The sequence below is a fragment of the Zophobas morio genome, unplaced genomic scaffold (genome assembly GCF_036711695.1).
Source record: "Zophobas morio isolate AGI-343-1 ecotype UQ-CSIRO unplaced genomic scaffold, CSIRO_AGI_Zmor_V1 ptg000002l, whole genome shotgun sequence".
In the NCBI taxonomy this organism is placed as follows: Eukaryota; Metazoa; Arthropoda; class Insecta; order Coleoptera; family Tenebrionidae; genus Zophobas; species Zophobas morio.
In genome coordinates this window covers 15,594,052-15,608,906 of record NW_026972107.1, presented here as the reverse complement: position 1 = coordinate 15,608,906, position 14,855 = coordinate 15,594,052, and the positions used below count along the sequence as shown (strand labels likewise).

At 32.2% G+C, this 14,855-nt stretch overlaps 2 protein-coding genes across 3 annotated transcripts; one reads left to right on the top strand and one right to left on the bottom strand.

The window, feature by feature from the left end:
* Positions 1-5,268: 5,268 nt before the first annotated feature.
* Positions 5,269-13,372, top strand: LOC135128802 (uncharacterized). Its single transcript, XM_064055879.1, has 6 exons — positions 5,269-5,750; positions 10,874-11,006; positions 12,102-12,140; positions 12,190-12,377; positions 12,749-12,859; positions 12,908-13,372. The coding sequence occupies exons 1-6, from the start codon at positions 5,436-5,438 to the stop codon at positions 13,187-13,189; spliced, it is 1,068 nt and encodes a 355-aa protein (XP_063911949.1). The 5' UTR covers positions 5,269-5,435; the 3' UTR covers positions 13,190-13,372.
* On the bottom strand, positions 11,047-13,619 carry LOC135128806 (uncharacterized). 2 transcript variants are annotated; one of them, XM_064055888.1, is made up of 3 exons: positions 13,416-13,619; positions 11,790-12,062; positions 11,047-11,733 (listed from the first exon to the last, which is right to left on the bottom strand). In XM_064055888.1, exons 2-3 carry the CDS (start codon positions 12,053-12,055, stop codon positions 11,283-11,285), a joined length of 717 nt encoding a protein of 238 aa, XP_063911958.1. In that variant the 5' UTR covers positions 12,056-12,062; positions 13,416-13,619; the 3' UTR covers positions 11,047-11,282. The 2 variants fall into 2 exon arrangements, with proteins under 2 accessions (XP_063911958.1, XP_063911953.1); XM_064055883.1 differs by having other exon boundaries at positions 11,049-11,733; positions 11,790-12,066.
* Between the last annotated feature and the right edge of the window lie 1,236 nt (positions 13,620-14,855).

The window sequence follows — 14,855 nt, the reverse complement described above, 5'->3', positions numbered from 1 at the left end:
TTTATCTGTAGTTTAACACTCCACATATATTTTAATTTTAATTTGTAGTTTCTCATTGAAAAATAAAATTTGCAAAATTACATTTTACGCATCATTACATTCAATAATACATATTTAAAAGAATTTGGCAACGTTTCAATCATCCTTTCTTCCCCCATTTTCCTCCGAAAGTCCGAAAAAACACCTTACATCCAACAATTTTCCTAAATTTATACTAGGAAGTGGACAAACAGAAATGACCTGAACTTGAGACTGATTGTTTTGCGGATATTAGAGATTTTGTGTGTGTCATAGTAGCTAATGAAGTGATGAAATAATGGTGGATATCAGTACCACAATGAAAAACACGGAATCTAAACAGAATTGTATTTTTATTGTGTTACTAAAATAATCATAAAATAATAAAGTGGTCATTTAAAAATACAAATGACACCATAACTTGGACATTCTCAACCAAAAATTATCATTAAAAATGCCGTGAGTAGGATGAGCATTTACGATAGAGAAATAAGTTGTAGTGATGGAAAAACCATCGCAATATCTAGGTAAAATGAGGACTGGATTATTAAAATATTCATGTTACAAATTGTATTTTCTAAGCTTAAACCTTTCAAACAAGAAATTATATTAATTTATTTAAATTTGAAGCATGAACAACATAAATTATGTAGTATTAAACTAATTAAAAATTGTAAAAATTTAGTACCATTACTTTGCTTATTTTGAAAATTTGATGTTGAAGTAGGCGTGACATTATTATTTCTAAATGTTGGAAGAATTTTCTTATGATGTTTCTAGTTTACTGGTAGATAGGATTTTATGATGTATCATAGTCTTCACAGCTTCCTGTCGGCCAGTTCTAGATTTTATTAGTTGGCTTACCACAAAATCTCTATTTGAATGATTACTACTTTTATTGTTATTATCGTTTGTGCTGAGACTTTGGGCCACTTACTACTAGTGTTTTTCACAACCAAAAATAGCATGTTTGTTATAATATTAGGACCTCTTTTTGAGAGTTCGACGCCTCTCCATCAAGTTCATCTGACGCAGTATGATAAAAATTCATTTGTAGGCTCATTAGACTTCCTTTATCCCGTTGTTTCAGGCGCGGATACAGGATTTCGTTCAGGGGGGGGCAATTTTTGTGTGACTTTACCTATCCACCAGAAATTCGTTCTAAACAAAAAAATTTATAAAATTTTAGCTAGTATACTCTTTTTTACATAACATGGGTGACATTTGTTTCTTTTCATTACACGTATAGTGTACAGTAGAACCTCGATAATCCTAATTCCTAATTGGGAAAAAGGTGTGTTCGGATTAACGATTTATTCGGATCAGCAATTTTCCCAAAAATCTGAAAGGAAATTGAATAACAGCTTCATACACAACTGAAAACAAACTTCAAGAAATAAACCTAAGTTTTATTAAACAAAAATTAAAGAATTCTTAAGCAACAATGGGTAATAGATACATTCTAAAAAAATATTACTCCGTGACCATAAACACGCTATCTTTTTAGAATAAACACCCCGGGATCTATACCCTGAAATTTTTCAGAATTTTTACATGAATTTTTCAAAAATGAAATTTTCCAGTATGTATTCGTATTACCTCCATTATACAAATTTCGACCCATTCTCGACGATTTTCGAAATTTAACTAAATATATTTTCTTGTAGATTTTGGACCTCAGAAGTCACTTCTGGCTTCATTTCTTCAATAACTTAAACCATTTTTCCAGTATCGTCCAGTTGAAATATCGCAATTTTTAAAAATTTCGAAAAATTCGAATTTCACAGCGAATTTTCCGAAAATATTGCTCCGTTACCATAAACATGGTATATTTTTGGAATCAGGGTTATATATCTCTGAATTTTTTTAGAATTTTCTCATGCAAATTTCGACCCATTTTCGACGATTTTCGAAATTTAACCAAATACTTTCTCTTGTAGATTTCGGGGCTCCGATAACTTCATCCGTTTCTCCAGAATTAGTTAATTAATTCAGTGCTTTGAAATATCGCAATTTTTAAAAATTTCAAAATATTCCATACAACATATGCAGAAAGATCTTGCGTCATTTTTGGAAGTAGATGCATGTTTTCAAGTTCAGTTCGGATTGCAGAGTTTTTGTTTGGATTAAAGAGGCATCGACTTCAAATAGCCTCTGTTCGGATTACTGGATCTTCAGATAATCGTGGGTTCGTATTATAGAGGTTGTACTGTATTTACAAAATGAAATATGATTTCAAAATTTTGAAATTGGTCGTGTGTGGGGGGGGGGCAATTGCACCCATTGCCGCGCCTGCGTTGTTTACAGATGGTCTGGTCTTATTCATCCCAACGCATACTGTAAAACTTTATTTTTGTTTCTGAGGCTAGCTTTCGGTTTTTTTTAGTGTTTCACGCTTTTTTTCTCAACGAGAAGACAACAAATTAATCGAATTCATTGACTGGACACTTGACTCGCTGACTGAATTGGCTGAATAATAATCGTTCCCGAAGGTGGCCTCTATTTAAAGCCATACTTCCCTTGTAGAAGTTCCGCCGCCGAGGTCTTTCTGGATTGCCCATCGCGACTTCCGCTTCCAGGCTTTTCTCCGGCCGCCATCACTGACAATGAGTCATCATCGCCGTACATACTAGAACCCATAGGCGTCGTTCCGGGCGCCGTATGGGTTTATTTCGTAACAATATTTTCTTGTAACAATGCCATTGTGTTTCATATTACTTTGATTACCTTTTCTTTATAATCTGATTTATCCAACTTACGTATGCTGTTGCCCCAAGCCTTCAAAATTAATGCCAGCTGTTCTGTTGCGGTATCTTTATCTAAATTGTAAATTCCCTTGGATCAAAACCGCACGGATTTTATTCAAATTTCGATTTTAATGTGTTTCCGGAATATTGACTTGTATTTTCACTTTGAGAATTCCTTGCAAAATGACATATTTCCAACTTAAAAAAAATGCAATTGAAACAAGTTTGCTAAAACGTAACAAACCATCGGTAAAGTTAAAAACACCGTTTTTAGATCTAATGGAAGTACAAAAATAGCAAGGCTGGGTAAGCTTATGTTACATATTGATAGCGATTAATTGGTAAATTATTTGCATAGAATGACCCCATTGAGAGCAGAAATGGATTTGTGTGAAAAAGGTTTTTCTCAAAATGTATGTTTTTTTTAGCATGGAATTTTTTCTGTAGTTTATTCAAAATGGTCTCTTGACGCTTGTAGAATTCATTTACAATGATTTATTTACGGAATTTGTGTGTCTAATATCTAGCCAAAAACTACGGAAATTTTCAGACAAAATGCGCACCAGATATCAGCTTTTTTAATTGGGAATACCTGATGATGTTTTTACATTCCAAATATGGTTTTTCCTCGTTTGTTTGCCTGTTTTATTTTGTGGCTTTATTAATTTGCAATTTGAAATTGCATACGAATTTCCTCTGATAAGTGGTAATGTTAACACGCCAATTCTCTGAATCACTGTGTTAATGAGTTTCATTAGGTGTTGCATTTTTCTTGCATTAAACCTTTTCTTCACTTTGGTCAGTGACTAACAGGATTTGTATCCTGGCCAAAGTTAATCAGAAAACAACAAAATACCAACGGTAAATTGCAGAAGTCGGTTGTTCATTCCTTAATGCATCATCACTTTGGACTTGTGCGATTTTTGACCTTAAATGTTCGTACAAATACAACCGAATCATTTATTGTATTTGATAAATTTTGTAGTGGCATTATTTTTATACTATCATACCATTGCACAGATGACACCAAAATAATAAAATATTTACCCAGTGACGAGGTCCGTTATGTACATAAAAATGTTGTTTGAGGAGAGTCCACAAAAATATTTGCACATTAGTGAAGACCAGAGACAGAGTTATTAAACCGTAAAGGATGGAAAACATAAAAAACGTTAACAAAATTAATGTGAACATGATGATAAATAATAAAAGAGAAATAATATAAATAAATAAAGCCGAACATAAAAATCAAATCTGTAAGATATATCTGAAAATTTCTGCCCGAACATAGTTTGTACGAAAGTAATAGTGTTACATTTATGAATAAGCATACCTTTGCGATAAAGCCAAATTAAATGCAAAAATGGCGCCTAGAATATTGTACAGAAATATGATTTTAAGTCAAGTTAAAAAATGACCTTATCGTTTATTTTGGCGGAAATTAAAAGTGGTTGTGTATTTTCTATTAAATCATTGTTGGTAAATATTTAGTTGTAAAATAAATAAACTATTGCTACCTATGAATGTGAAGTTTTCCAAATCACAAGATAATTTTGTTGATAAATCGGTTAGATCACCCACAGTGGGAAAAACTTTTTCCTCGAATTTTCTATAGTAAATCCATTTTCATATGATTGACCATATATGGTGAAAAATAATGCCTCGTTCCACAGAAAAGTTACAGAGGGTAAAAACGAAATTTCACAGAATTCACTTTCATTCAATCCGGATTTTATGGTTTTAGTAGTTATCTGCATAAAAACTAAATGTCACAGGGATTCTTTTTCTTGGTGATTTTTACCAACATCTATCATGATTTGTTCTTTCTCAAATGAATTAAATTTCCACGAAAATTATTTTGGCAACACGTTTCAGAGATAAAGCATATCAATTAGTGGTCAGAACTAGAAATTCTCAAATTCGGTGAAACCACGTAGTCCTGATGAGGCTTTTTGACGTCAACTACATATCCTATGATAAAATGTTAAAGTCAAGTAGTGTCAGTAACCCATATTTTACTTTTCAGTATAACTGCAACATCTCATGACTACCAATGAATTAAGTAATGATGGTAATGTTCTTATATGTATATAAAAACTTAGAATTCACATTGTGCACTTCCTTGTATGACTCTATACCATGTAGAAAAAGCAGTATATGTATATATGGCGTTACATCTGCTGTGAATCATTTTCCAAGAATTTCATAAATATCCACAACTTTTCAGAAATAATATAATAATTAAAAAAGTCGTCACTGCTGCGGGTAAACAACCGCAAAATCTAATTCGTCTATAAATTTAATTTCTCTGCGACAAACTTTTAACAATCTCTGTGTAACCTACGTTCAGTAATCTTAAAATGTAACTTTACTAATTTCGACACTTCCGGTGCATGAGTACCCACGTTTGCTTATTATGACTGATCAAATCCGGAAACGAACATTCGCTGTATCGAATGTGCTACAAATGTGGCGTAAAACGTTATCAACGTACGCGAAATAGGTGAAACCCATGTCTTACCCAATCACCTTCGCAAATCTATTAAAACGAAACTTGCCTTGACCATCAGTTCCAAGCCGACCATCGACAAGTAGAGTCGCACTTCTTTGCGTTAACAATAATTATAATTAGACTCTTCACGCTTGAACTACTACTTAGTGTCAGCAAGAATGTGCGTAAAGTTTATTAGCGTAGTAGTGCTATACTGTTGGCTTCACCTATCGGTAGCTGCCCCTGATGGAAAATACAAAAGTGATGCAGAAAATCTGAACACGGACAAGGCAGATATTGCATTCCCAGATGATCTCGATATAAGAAAATTTCCAAAGCAAAATTTGATGTTCCACCATCACCACCATCATCCCGATTTTCATCATCACCATCACCCCGATTTTCATCCGTTTTATGAGGAATCGGATGAGAGTGAAGAAGAAATATCCGATGAGATGTTCTGGGGACAGGAATCCCGTAATGTTTCGATGCAGGTACCTGTTATTGATATATTTTAGAGTCAGAATAATTGGGTCACGGTGGGCGATGCTCCAGCAGAAGGGAATGAAAGTTTAAGGTGACACGAATTCGTGTGTTGATTTCTTTTACACAGAGACAAATGTTTTTATTCCCTTAGGTGCAACATTTTTTATAAACATTACAAAAACGTTTATTGTATCGACATTGTGTAGAATATTTCTATAATTACACCTGTATGCTATTAACACATTTGGAAATTCCGTTAGTGCATATCATTAGAACTAAATTAATACTTGTGCATTACAAACATATGACGTAAATTGTGGTGTTTAAAAAACAGGCAGAAGTGATCACTGTATCCGACTTACTTTCGTTCTTTTTAACACATGTTAGTTACCTTTATCACTATAACAGTAAATTATGCAACTGTGTGTCTATTTTATATAAGTTTTTTCAAGGGTATTATATATATGTACATATTTTTTGACTTATAACAGATACATTAATTATTTGCTTTAGGCCAGATTGAAGTGAATTTTTAACGTAAAATTCCATTACTTTGTGCTCATTTGATGGGCATGTCACATACAATAAGAGTGCAATATTATTGACATAATCAAAGTAAATAATAATTATTAACTTTAATTAAAATTTGTTTACTCATCCTCAACAAAAATGGCATAATTGTTTTCCATTGCAATTTTCAACTATACGTGTGTTGTACTAAAAAAAAAAAATAAATTTATAGTTATTAAATTTCAATGTTACTCTGAGATGACATTACACAACATAACTTGTTTGAGATTTTGGTGATTAATATTGACCCAAAACTATGGAATGTTAACTAAAATTTACTTCTGCATCCTAACCAGTGTTAATAACGTCATAACACAATTATTAAACATAAGAAAATTTTGTAACATTTTGTTTAAAAGTTGGTAATATTTTTACTAAATTGGTCATAGTTGTTACATGCAACATCAATAACGATAATACCACATGATCGAAAAAAAGTCTTATAGAAGGCCATGATATTTATTTTTAAAAGAATAATGTTGGCATTGCAGCTATTTAACACTTTAAATAATATGGTATCAGTTATTGTGGATTTTCTATAAACCTACTTAAGAGTAAATGAGCTATTTTCTGTCAACGAAAAAGGAGAAAATAAAAGGAAGTGTTATTTATATAAAAACCCATTGTCGGAATGAGGACATGGGGGTCCACTGGGAAATTTACAAGGTGGGGCCCTGTGGTATTGTATACATTCTCAGTTCCTCAGTATATGCTTAACTTTGACTGTTTATGTTTAAACTTCGACCGAATTCGACTTTTAGCATGTTCGGATTTCAAGCATCAGCGGTTAAAAGGAATTGAAATTTGGTGGATTTTGGCGCCTCAACGCAGAGGAAAGTACACAAAACAGTCTTAAAATATCTTTATGATTTCACAGCATTCAGTTTTTGCAATTTCAAAGTTAAAGTGTAAAATATTGTTATACAGTGTTGATTTTTTTTCCCAAAAATCTGGATGCTAAGGGTAAAAAGTCAACACAGGCAGGACTATGTTATTTTATGAAATTTAAAGAACATTTATACGGTAGAATTCTAAGATGACGTCATAATTTTTGGGAAAATCTTAATCGAACAAATTTTGATTAACGATTTATCATCTTTCCTATAACCTTAAAAGGTTTGGAATATTTCAGTACATTCGCTTTTGCAATTTTAAAGTTAAATTGTAAAATAAAATTTTGAATTTTTTACCAAAAACCCCGCTGTCTAAGGGAAAAACTCAACACAGATTTTAAATTACTGATGCACGGAGTATGTAATTCTTTAAAATTTAAGGAACATTTGTTCTGCAAAACGATAAAATAGCGTCATCATTTTTTAGAGGCCATAAACGAAAAAAATTTGATTAACGATTTATCATACTTACGATTATTTTAAAAAGCTTACAAGTTTTCAAAGCATGTCAAAGTTAAATTATTGTAAAATGTTTTGAAATAATTTTTATTTTTTCTCAAAAATCTGGATATCTAGGGTGAAAACTCGACACGGATTCATAAATCACACATGCAGGAATCCTATAAAATTAAATATATATAATACCAAAAAAAAGGGCAAATTAGTAGCAAGTAAAATAGTACGTTTCACCCCACATTTTGATTTTTAACTTGTTATAAGATGCTTTATCATTTTTTTAATAGGCCAATTTTGACGTTGAAGCGGGTTTTTTTATTTTTTTTGTAAAAATCTCAAAGTCAGCGGTTTCTATATGGATGCGCTGGAATCATGGTCAAAATCTTTAGAAATCCACAACTTTTTAAAAAATAACCTTAAAAATGGGGTGAAATGTTAAAAAATACATAAAAAAACTTGACGACAAAAATTGACCTTTTTTATTTCATAAAAAGGCAATTAAAAATTTCAACATCAAAATTCGCCTGCAGGTAAAAAAGTAGCCTAAATAGATGAAAAAAAAATGTGGGGTGAAACGTTCCATTTTACTTCCTACTGATTTCAGTTTAGAAACTGAAAACGTCCGATAATCCAATCCTTAAACCCGAGTCATTCAAACGAGAATTGGATTTGAAATAACAAACAATGCTTTTGGAATCACCAAAACCTATATTTGATAAATATAAATTCAAGAACATTTATTTGGCAAAATTCTAAAACGATGCCATTATTGTTTAGGAGGGTTATAAAAGAAAAAAAAATGATTAACGATTTATCACGGTTACGATACCCTAAAAACGTTTGCAAAATTTCAGAAAGAATAGAAAAATCTGGATCTCTAGGATTAAAATTTAACGGGGGTTCATAAACCACATGTGCAGGAGTATCTTATTTTACAAAATTTACAAATAATACTTACTATTTTAAATTTTGGAGATGACGTCAACAAATTGTTGGTAGGGATGATTAGCCAAATTTTTTTATTAGCGTTTTACCATTTATACGATATTCGTAATCCACATACATATAAAATTTGACAACTGGTTCAGAGCTATTGTTTCATACTGAGTTTACACTGTGAAAAGATGGTCTTATTTATTCGTAATATTTATACTTATATACAGTTTTTTGCGTGTGTTATATGTTTAGGAATATTTATTGCGTTGTAAAAAAAAATGTAAATAATAATTGTATAAAAAAAGAAATAGACTGTTCCCCCAAAAAATAATCCCGACACTGTTTTGAGACCATGTTCTTATAGTCTGTATTGAAGAATTATTTTTTATTAGAAGACTCAATACAGAATTGACGTCGTGATTTGTGCTTTAGTGAATCCTGTTCTTAAATCTTTACTGTATAGGTTTCTGGGTCCTTGTATGTTTTTGGTCCAATATACAGGAACGAAAATGATCATAAAAACTTCCAAACATGTAGTTCTTTTTTCGTTGCTATAGCAAAGAACCGTAGAGATATAAATCTTTGGATTCAAAAAATGAAAAATGTTAGACAAGCGTCTTAACATGTGTTTGGCTGTGAGAAACAACGTCTGAATTTTGATCTTGCATCAGTGGCAAGAGGAAACTGGAAAGATTCAGAATTGATAACACAAGGGAAGAGAGAATATAAGAATTAACAGTGTACGCAGCTTCATATGGCTTATTGTTTTTAAAACTACTTATTTTAAGAAGGTTTAAATAATTTATTATTATTACTGTTACCTGAAGTGAGACCTTCCACCTTAGATTTGCGATATAGATGTAAAAATTGTTAACTACTCTTATCTGTTAAATTAATATCCACTACATGTAAAAAAATGAGGGCATACGACACAACGTGCCATTGATCGCGAAACCATCCAAAACCTCTACGGAAACTTTTGAATAGAAAACCACATTTAAGCTGGAAAACGTAACAAATCCGGTCAGGTTTTTTAAGAAGTCGTACATCTCTGTGGCTTTTGCACAAACATATACTAGATAAGATAATAAGACTTGAATAAAAATAGAACTCTTCTGTAGATTTTTTTAACATTTCTGACGTATGATAAAAAATATACAGCAGAGGAGAGATTTTTGCATCAATTTTTAAAATCGAGACAACGATTCAATGCCCTTTACTAAGCGCGCACGTTTATTTCTTCCTCCATAAAATAGTAAAACCCTAGTGCGTAAAACAAAATGATGTCAGTGACGTGATATATTTTACTACATATTTTATATTATAGGATGTGGTTTTCTTCTACATGAATGGGTTAATAGTATATTAATACCGTTGTCTTTTGACGTCAGTTTTGTTAGGTGTAGTTATTTTAAAAATTCGATCAATGTACATAGATTAGAAAAAAAACAGACCGATATTTTTTGTAATTTTTATTACGACTTTTTTATATACACAGAAATGGAGAACGTCAAAACAGTTTCAAAAACATCCTTGAGCCATGTTTAAAGCTTCCAAGTTTAAGTATTCTCAAAAGTGACTTAATAAACTTTTTATGCTTGAAGTATAGAAAAATGTATTAGGTACTGATTACTTCATAGGAGTATTATATAAGCAAGTGTATGAGCATTATCACAAATAAATAGATAATTACAACACAAAATATATATGTAATCAAACTTACAATATTTTTGTACTGTTACATTAAAATTATTTAATGTTAGATTAATTTTCACCCCTAGGGATGAAAAATCATACTTTTGGTTTTCCTGGGTAACTTTAGCCCTGTAATGCCCAACATTTGAAAAACAACAGTATCTTTCATTTCAAGTTTATTGCTTCCAAAACTATGTAACGAAATAAGGGAAGATTTTATTTTCTCTTATTAATTGTACTCAGGGGATTAGTCATAAGGTGGTTCATAATTTACTAATAAAAATAAAATAAAACAAAAAAGCAGTTGGGGACTTTCTTGTTCTCGGGTTGGTGCTTGACGATTTCTTTGGATTGACGTGTATACACTTTTCGCGCCTTTTCCGCGAAGTTCAACGTGTACATTGTTTGCAGATGTTGTTACAAATTCACTTTATTTAACTCTTGTTAGACAATCGTGACCATTTAACATGTTCTTCGGAAAGGTTAAACATGCGTGCTCGTGGAAAACAATGTGTGGCGGGTAATTTTTACGGACTTATCCCTCATTTAATGCTTATACTTAACCTACAACTGACTTGCAGATTCCATTGGATTATATTCAAGACCTTAATCGGTACAACCTGACCGATTTGCTTTTGAACTTTGTCGAAGGTGAAGCGGACAAGCCATTTGTAACAAACAGTGGAGGCGAAGCAGAGAGGCCATTTATAGCAAGTAAGTTATAAAAATTTTATTAACTTTTATGTAACAAAAATACATTCTGTAAAAAAATAATAACTAAGCTAACTTTTCTGGACATGTCATTTGGCAATATAGTACAAAAGTTTCAGTTTATATTTTATATGTTCTTTGAAACATGATTGTGTAAATATTTCTGAGATTTAAGAACTTAATAACAATCTGCACTTGTTAAGTGCACAGATCCAAATTTAAAAAAAAAAAAAAACAAACACAAAACAAACAAAAGTAACAGAAAATTCATTGCACAACTTAAACTGAGGCTTCTGTGCTGGTGTCACTTCCACAAAATTCTTTATACAAATTTCGGCGACATTTGAGATTCCCTTCATAAATTATTAAATAAATAGTACAGTCTTTAAAGCTACTGGTTGTGTACCCTAAATGCAATTTAATTGGTCGCCTCCATCTAGTTTCCGTCTGTAGTTTTTTAATACTGGGTCTGTGAAACTCAACACTTCCCTCAGCTGTGACATACTTAAGTTGTGTAACTTCGGGAACTTCAGCTTCACTTTCACCTTCTACCACTTCTTTGCCATCTTCCAACCCCAACTTCATTTTCTTGGGTGGTGACATCAGTGGACAGTTATGAACACCATCTCCTTGTCCCATTTCTTTTGTACTGGTTGAAGGCTGGGTTCTCTTAGGAGGAGTAATCAATTTTTTACTACTAGGAGGCACTAGTATCACATTTTCTTCATTGCTATGACAAAAAGATGACACTTTATGCTAGTTTTTTCCAAATATGTAATTACTTACTTTGGCACTTTGACATGATGTGTTTCTTTAAACGCGACATTTTCCGATGGAAATGAATTGGTAATTTGATGTGAAACTTTACACACTTGATCCTTAATGAATAAAGATACTTTTTTATTGTCCTTGATGGTTTTACCAAACCAATCAAGGACTACATTTTCCGATAAATAAAACTTCGCAGTTGTACTGTGATTTTCAACTAAATCTACATAAAAGTCTACTAACTTCTTGGCTGAATCAGAATCTTCTTTTGTGTGTTGCTCCATTTTGAAGCTACCTATAACAATAATGTTTTATTTATTAATGTTTCAGGTCGATTTGGGACTGATGATGATGACCAAATTGAAAAGAGTAAGCATGCAACTTTTGTTTTATTTTGTAGTAACAATGAAATTTATAGGTCCCTCTGTGGAAATGGCCAAAGGGGCAGAATGTATGCCAGAACTGCAAACAGTAAACATTGTATCAACTGATGATCCAACCATTTTGTATATTCCGCAATGTACGCGAATTGAGAGGTGTGGGGGTTGTTGCAAACATGATCTTTTGTCTTGTCAACCAACCAAGATAGACAACGTCCCTTTCAAGGTTGGTAAAACTGTTGAACCAAGTTGTGACTTAACAGCAAAGAAATTAAACTTGTTAATGAGTTGCTAACGTGCTGTTTGTTTTCAAATATCATTTAACACTAAGTGGTACTCAAGTGTATGAGATCACTGAATTCAAATTGAAATTGAGAAATACCCAAATAAGTATCTTTAATTAATCAAACATTATTGGATACCTGTTTGTTTAGTGTTAAAACTGAAGTTAGTATTTGTATAATGAAAATAATTTGTGTTTAAACAGACAGGTATTGTAAATATTTGTTGTTATTGGAATTATGGAAAAACAAGGATATAAACATTGTGTGGAGATCACTTATCATGTAAATTGTAGTTTCATAGTTATCTTTTTAGGTTTACAAAACTCAGTACACAGGAGAGAAGAAACTGAAATTTTTGGGAGCTGAGCTTAAATTAGTTGAGAAACACACCAAATGTAAATGCCAGTGCCGCGTACAAGCAGAGGTATTTGCTAAAGTTCCCACATGTCTTTTCCTAAAACTGTCTTTGTAGAACTGCAGCAAATTTCAAGAGTACCGAGAATCTGAATGTCGTTGTGCATGTAAGAACCATGATGAGAAGAAAAAGTGTCACAAAATGAATGACACAAAATTATGGAATCCTGAACTATGTACATGTCAATGTAGAGAGACTATACAGTGTTCCACTGGATCATACTTTGATCAAAATGACTGCAGATGTTTAGCTTTGCCTTTAAACAGACGAGGAAATTTTCAAAGGAGAAGCTACAGATCTGAACCTTTACCAGTAGTGCCCCTGGATGAAGATTACTAATTTAATGCGGAAACTGCGCATTACAACTCCTAGCAGTAATTAATCCAGATTGAACAAAAAATGTTCTCTAATTGTGATACTCAACTTTTATATTAAAGGGTTTGTTAGTGCAATTTGTAGTGTTTGGCTCGTTTGAATGATATTGTCAATTCAAATGAGGGAAAATTAAAACAGTTTAAGAAAGTTTTGTTTGTTTCCTGTCCTTTTAAAAGTTTAAATGGCTTACCGCAATGTGGTGAAATGGTTCGCACCAGCTTGACAGCTCGTAAACTATCAGTAAACAACTATCTTTGTTAAACAAAACGGCATTTTAATCAATGGTAACTTCACTGGATTGTGTTTTGATGTTTTCGGGAAATGGGTGAAGGTTAATTTTCGAAAAGTCACATCGAGCTAAATTGCGATCGCAAAATGGCGCTGGTAGCGTCTCTAGCGTTTGTGAGGTTATGGTGTAGATGGCGCCAGTTGCCTAGTGTCAAAATGCGCATTTCAAACACATTTCAAATAATGTGTTGTAAATAAGGTTAATTATTATTAGTAGTCACGGTGGTAGAAGTAAGGTGTGGAAACCTCATTCATAACTTTCCTCAAAATCATTGGTAGAAAACACAAATCGCGTGGTTTGGATTATATGTCATTATCTGTCCACACCGCAGCGACGTCTAGAGAGATCAGTTGAAATTAAGTAATAGAAAACTGTATTAAATCTTTGACATTTATGCCAATGTCATTTATTACCCAATCACAAATGTCGAATCATCTACCAATCACACGATTCACACCAAAGACCAACCACAAACCGTAGTGCTGTGATTTATTTTCCCTCCAACGAATCTGTCACTTATTTCATTCATAAATACACGGACAAGTTGAAATGTTAATACATAGATGGACATACTGTGCTGCATACTATTTCGTAGTAAATAAGCCTACTGGGATGCGTGTTTTATTCAACAAATTGGAGCGGCTTGTTTCCACACCTTACTTCTACCACCGTGTTAGTAGTAAAAATATATCACTGATTTTTTATTTTTTTGTTATTTATTTGATGTTGGTTCTACTATTTATGGAACAGATAAGTTTCAATGCGCTTTTTCCGTTTATAAGTGAATTTCACTGGTCTTTACTGTGTTGTTTAGCAAATGTTTGATTTGAATACGAAAATGTAAGTTTCCGCCTGCCAGCTGTCTGCTATATCTAAATATTTTCGTTGTTTTAAAATTAATATTGATTTGAGAATTATATAATTAAATTATGAAACACACCACATTACATGAAAAAATGTTATATGTACATATTAATAAATTTTCATTCAAACAAAGTGAAAGAATTTTCTCCATTCAAAAATGCTGCTATCGTAATAAGTAGTAATTAACGAACGAGTTGGTTAATGAAGGCAACGACTGAGTTTTTTTTAAGTGTTTGTTAACTAGCCATTAATCAAAGTGTTAGTTACAATGTTTTTTCGGTGACTGAAATCTTAAAAAATTTGGAATTAAAGAAATTACTGTGAAGACAGATTGATTCCAATTGGGTTCTCGCCATGGAAAATACAAATGAAATTATGCAACCGAATATACACTTTGTAATTTGTAATGTAATTTCTGTGTTCCTATTTATAGCTCCTAGAAATACGTTTTCTAGGGGCTATATGTGTTCCCTTTCC

Excerpts from the sequence above, each read along its gene's own strand:
- LOC135128806 (XM_064055888.1), bottom strand. The coding sequence starts at position 12,055 with ATGGAGCAACACACAAAAGAAGATTCTGATTCAGCCAAGAAGTTAGTA. Across the intron at positions 11,734-11,789 it reads CATCATGTCAAAGTGCCAAA|CAATGAAGAAAATGTGATAC; the intron begins GTAAGTAATTAC and ends TTTTTGTCATAG.
- LOC135128802 (XM_064055879.1), top strand. The coding sequence starts at position 5,436 with ATGTGCGTAAAGTTTATTAGCGTAGTAGTGCTATACTGTTGGCTTCAC. Across the intron at positions 5,751-10,873 it reads CCCGTAATGTTTCGATGCAG|ATTCCATTGGATTATATTCA; the intron begins GTACCTGTTATT and ends ACTGACTTGCAG. Across the intron at positions 12,860-12,907 it reads AGTGCCGCGTACAAGCAGAG|AACTGCAGCAAATTTCAAGA; the intron begins GTATTTGCTAAA and ends CTGTCTTTGTAG.